The 5960-nt window shown below is 43.6% G+C and overlaps 1 protein-coding gene across 1 annotated transcript; it reads left to right on the top strand.

Moving 5' to 3' along the window:
* The first annotated feature begins 523 nt into the window (after nucleotides 1-523).
* HTR1B (5-hydroxytryptamine receptor 1B) lies at nucleotides 524-4866 on the top strand. The gene is made up of 2 exons (XM_030555785.1): nucleotides 524-3566; nucleotides 3783-4866. Exon 1 carries the CDS (start codon nucleotides 679-681, stop codon nucleotides 1831-1833), a length of 1155 nt encoding a protein of 384 aa, XP_030411645.1. The 5' UTR covers nucleotides 524-678; the 3' UTR covers nucleotides 1834-3566; nucleotides 3783-4866.
* Nucleotides 4867-5960: the final 1094 nt, after the last annotated feature.

Below are 5960 nucleotides of genomic sequence, written 5' to 3'. Positions count from 1 at the left end.
CGCTGCTCCGGCAGCTCGGAGCCGGGCTGTATATAAGGGGCGGAGGCTGGGCGCCTGTCGCTGCCTGCCTGCCCCCGAGCGCCTGGCGGACACTGGGGCTCCGGCGGGGGCGGCGCCTTTGCCCCCCGGCTGCCGCCGCCCCTCGCGGCAACTTGCTGAAGTGGGCGGCGGTGGCGGGGCAGAGCCCGCGGCAGCAGCGGGGGGGCGGGCGCGGGCGGCGCACAGGGCTCCCCCCGCCAGCCCGGGCGGCACTAGGCAGCGAAACCTGCGCCCGGGGAATCTGAAGCGTCCAGCTGCCCAGGGAGCGGGGCGGCCCCAGCGCCGCAGGGGGGCCGCTCTGAACCCCTGGAAAGCGGGGGCAGCTTTCAGGCTGGCTGCGGCCCCGTGCGCTAATGCCCCGGCTTGCGCCGTGCCCGGGTTCAGCTGGCGCCACTGGGCGAGGACCCGCCAGGGCGCAGGGGAAGCGAGCAGACTCCCCGTTGGATTGCCCGGCTCGGGCGGGGATGGGGAGCGGCGCCTCTCCCCAGTCCGCGCCGGGGACCGCAGAGTTGGAAGAGATGCAGCCCGCTCCTCCGGCGCTCGCTTTCCCGGCGGGGGGAGCCGCCCCGCCATTTGCCGCCTTGGGTTGCTAACTCAACGCCCGTCCCTTTGCCGGCTGGCGCTTTGGCTGAGAAAGTGATGGAGCAAGCGGCTCCCTGCCAGCCGGCACCCGACAACCTGAAGGTGCTTCAGACCAATGACTCGTACCACGACCGCAATTGCAGTGCAGAGGAAGGGATCTACCAAGAGGCCACTCCGCTCTCCTGGAAGATAGTCCTCACCGTTATCTTGGCTCTGATCACTCTCGCCACCATGCTCTCTAATGCCTTTGTAATCGCAACCGTCTATCAGACAAGGAAATTGCACACTCCGGCCAACTATCTCATAGCCTCCCTGGCCGTCACGGACCTTCTCGTGTCTATCCTTGTCATGCCCATTAGCACCATGTATACTGTGACCGGGAAATGGACTTTGGGCCAGATCGTCTGCGATGTATGGCTATCTTCGGATATTACTTGTTGCACAGCCTCCATCCTCCATTTGTGTGTCATCGCCCTGGACAGATACTGGGCAATCACCGATGCCGTTGAATATTCTACTAAAAGGACTCCCAAGAGGGCAGCTGGCATGATCGCTTTGGTCTGGGTCTTCTCTATCTCCATCTCCATGCCGCCCTTGTTTTGGCGTCAAGCGAAAGCGGAAGAAGTTTCTGACTGTGTGGTGAACACAGACCACATACTGTACACCGTGTACTCCACTGTCGGAGCCTTCTACTTCCCCACCTTGCTGCTGATCGCCCTCTACGGAAGGATCTATGTGGAAGCCAGATCTCGGATTTTGAAACAGACGCCAACGAAAACAGGCAAAAGATTAACAAGGGCTCACTTAATTACCGACTCCCCCGGATCATCTTCATCTGTCACCTCCATAAACTCCAAGGCCCCAGAGGCTTCCAGTGAAACGGGATCTCCTGTCTATATGAATCAGGTCAAGGTGAAGATCTCGGATGCCCTTCTGGAGAAAAAAAAGCTCACGGCTGCTAGAGAGCGGAAAGCTACCAAGACTTTAGGGATTATTTTAGGAGCCTTCATCGTCTGTTGGTTGCCCTTCTTCATCATCAGCTTGGTGTTGCCTATTTGCAAGGACGCTTGCTGGTTCCACATGGCCATCTTTGACTTTTTCACCTGGCTAGGATATCTCAACTCTTTAATCAATCCCATAATCTATACAATGTCCAATGAAGACTTCAAACAAGCTTTTCATAAATTGTTGCGTTTTAGATGCACAAGCTGAATATTGAATGCATTGTTCTCCAGGGCTGCTTCAATACACTTTTGTGTCTGATTCTACAGGTAGGTTGACTATTCTTACAATGTTATCATTTATCTAAAAGGCTGCTCTAATGGGAGAGCGAAGTTCAATCACGCAAGCAGGGCTTAGCTTCCCTTCAGAGGGGCGAATCTGTAAAAGTTTCTCCTCTAGCCCTGGTAATGTCACCGATGCTTCTGATCCCGCTAAGTAGCAATGCCCTAAAAAAAAATCACTGTGTCTCCTGGATTATGCCCTCTAGAACCCGTAGAGCACTGTTAGGAGTTGGAGAGATTTTGGACACCTCCTTTGGACAGATCTACAGCCTGGCAGTACTTGAACTAGAAGTTTGTCGCCCAGCATGCTCTAGGAGAACTTTGTGTATCAGCTGTCTCTGCAAGCCCTTTGGCAATGTATCTCAACAGCTATCTTGCTTTTTGGTTCTTTAATTTAAAACATGATGAAATGAGCTATGTGGACTGTATAAGGCTCCAAACCTTAGCTTGTACTCGGACAGAGCAGACACCTGGAAGAATTGACAATGATGGGCTGAGGCTAACCACCTGTGACTTGCTTATACTTGAAACTGCGGGGTGTGGAGGAAGGGGATAGTGAGTATGAGAATAGCAACCCCGTTGTGTTTGTTTTCCCGCAGCTGTGTGACTTATTTCTGTTTAGCTATTGTCAAATCACGTCTAACAAATCACACTAAATTGTACGTGCGCTTGTGCCAAAGCCTGCAAGCTGCTTTCATTTTATTGCCGCTACACGTTTCTGACATTTTACATATTTAAACTTGCAGCCAACAAAGGCCCATAAGGAGTGACTCACACCAATTTGCTGTTATTCCACATATTAATACAATAATTTAGCCCAATTAACGTTAAACAACTCTATTTTTTTAAAGATGCCTTTGCTCTCTAATCCAATTCTGCCAATCTGTCTTGGTGAAAAAAAGCAGAAGTTAATTCAGAACAGTAGACTGATCAAATAGAAGCTAATCTGATTACAATGACACTGAATCCTATTAAGTGAGCCTTGGCATATCTTTTCCGTGCAGGACTTTTAAAATGGTGAGCATTTTCCCTTTGCTCTCATTCACAATAAGATTCCTTCCACTTTTAATCCCCTTTTCATGTACCATTATGCACCTTCGGAGACCTGCTCCCTTTAATATTTGTAACGCAATATACTAAGAACCCTGATGTAGCTCAGGTCTCTTGATTACTCAGCTCTTTGCAAGAATTACATGAAATACATGGGACATCTGCTTTAGAACAAATAGAAATGGCAAAGGTAACCAGTTTCAGTGTTTCTGGTTTTTGCTCAAAGAATTTTGGAGCCTTTGGGGCAATATTTAGATAACTAAGTGCCAGAGTTTATGTAATATTCATTGGGACAAATAAATGTTGCTTTTAGATCGATAGTCCATACTACACTGGGTAAGTGCCAGTACAGCCTTCTCATTTGCACCTCTTAGGAGACTGATAAGTCTTTACTTCTCTAGACAGAAAGATCAGAAGATTTCGCTGCGCAATTGGAAATCCAATATGAATTTTTCCATCTATTTCAACTAGTTTTGGATCTGGCCCTGTTTTAGGAGTGACCTTAACTTCAGCACACTATGGGTCCCATGATGCCTTTGTACACCCACAGTTCCCTTCGGCTTCAAAGACAGTTTTGCCTGAATAAGGGTTGCAGGATCAGGATCATTTGAAGTAAGATGATTTTAATATAAACATTAACATTCTATATACAATCCCACTAAATTAAGCGCCATAAAGGATTCTATTTACTTCACATGTTGAACAACTGTGCACTTGGCATGATATGATGTAATATATATACTTTTCAGTGCCATTTTATGCAGAGTACTTACTGTCTTTATTGTGACACTTTAATAATTCTATGAATTTTTTCCTTTTTGTCTGCAGAATCAAGTTGCTATTGTAAAGACACACTGCTTGAATCCCTCCAGCCCCAGTTGTCAGATTCATGATGCTGCAAAAACATCAATACATACTGCCACCAAATTGTTCTGCCCTGCATTTCAATGTAATGATTCTTGCAAAGATTCTTTTCCAAAACACCTATCGGTTACAAAAAGAGGGCAACGGCAAATCAAGATTTAGAACTCATCTGAGTTGGAAACAAAATTTGAGAGTAAAACATCTATTTATTTTGCAGGCTTGCCTTTAACTTTTCTCTTGCAAGTTGTAGGGGTGTGCATAATAGTTGTTTGTGTTTGTATTAGCATAGTTGTACTGATGTGCACCTCTAATTTCTTTCTTTCAGTGGAAAGAGTTGTTAACTTTACTTAAAAAGGGACTAGAGGAAAACTGCAACATTTCAAAATAGGAACAAAAATGACTCCTTGGGCAAACCATGTGTGAGACGCAGGAGTGTGCAAAATGTTATATTTGTATTTCAAAACAATAGCAACTACAAATACTGTAGTAATAAGAGTCGTAGACATATTCAACTGCATCACACATATGGCTGTGTCCTCAGGGGATTTATCCTTTATCAATTGCTATCTCTTGTATTATAATTTCCTTCATAAATTAAACACTTCTACGCAAACATAAGGGAAAACAAAAGTTCTGTGTGCTTTACGTTTAACCAGCTGGGACTGTTTGATGTTGTAACTAAAGTTTTGTATTTTTGTGTCCATTGCACACCCTTACTGCATCAAACACTGGATAATGTAGACCATTTTAAATACTTAATAGCTATTATTCTACTCTATAGAGAGATGAAGCAATTTGCTTTGTCAAAAGAGCCACAGTACCTGCAAAATAAATATCCATAATCCTGGATAAACTGATGTCAGACATCAGTGAAATAACTCTCATTTCATTATCTTATTTCATTTTTTTCTTTATTCAGCTAAGACCTTAAGACAACTCTACTTAGGTCCAGCAGTCAAAATTAGAGTTTCAGACTGTGGCCACCTGCTGTGGTACAAGTGCATTGAGTGTCCTACTATGTGTAACTGAAAATGAAATACAAACAATAAAAAGCTTCACTGTGTTCTGAAGAGTATTTAGCAGCAATTGTGTTACTATCAAGAATATTTACTGGTTCACTTGGCTTTCTCAATACTGTCCTTATGGGTAAAGACAATGATTGATGAGGGTTAAAATTGCGAGCTGCAATCAGCAGTCAGATTTTTAATAGAGTGCTTCAATCCTGAGCCTTCCATTGTCCTTAGATATAACTTCTATGTTTATTTTCTGTAACAGATAAATTTCAGTAATATAAATTACATGCTTAATAAAAGCACAGCTTATTGCAATAAGAATAAACAAAACCTACTTAATCACCCAAGTGACACAGTAATTAATATTTTATTTTCATATTTTAAAAAGAAATATGCTAGGCTAGACTTTGTTTGTAGGCCTATCAGACAGGACAAGAGAAATCTACGGGATTTAATCAGCTATTATCCACATATGCTTGCCAAGAGAATCATTTAAACAATATTAATTTACACATTTTATTCAACAGCAAATACCTGAGCCTTCATCCTTGCACATCCAAAGCTCCCATTAAATGCAGAAGGAGAGTGTGTGCATGCGCATGTGCGCACACGCACGTGAGTACATGTACACAGAATACAAAATATAGCCCACAAGTTGCAAGCACAACCAATGGTCAAAATACATTTATAGAAAGCTGATAAAATCTAGGAGGTTTTCTTAAAACTAGAATGGCTAATTACCACCACAAGTTTTTAGAAAGTGTTCTTTTTAATTATGAAAAATACAGCATTGTTTTTTCAAAATATAAGAAAGTTTTTTTCAAACACTGGCTTAATTGATAGAAGTGCTGCAGTGCCTTTTAAAATGCCTCTTTATGTCTGAATTTTAAAAATTTTTGTGAAGACGAAAGCAAAGAAGAAAGCATTTAATAATACTTAGCCTACACTATATATTGTATCTTTCATTTTCAAAGCTCTTTTCAAATAGTGGGACAGATCTTGTTCACCCCAACCTGCCACTGTTCTTGATAGGAGTTTTGAGTGTCCAAGGAAAGGAGGATCAGATCCATAAATAAATTAATACTTATAATGTCCCTTTGGGGAAGTTATGTGTTATACCAGTTTTATA

The sequence above is a fragment of the Gopherus evgoodei genome, chromosome 3, assembly GCF_007399415.2.
Source record: "Gopherus evgoodei ecotype Sinaloan lineage chromosome 3, rGopEvg1_v1.p, whole genome shotgun sequence".
Classification (NCBI taxonomy): domain Eukaryota; kingdom Metazoa; phylum Chordata; order Testudines; family Testudinidae; genus Gopherus; species Gopherus evgoodei.
This window is presented reverse-complemented; position numbering and strand designations above follow the sequence as displayed.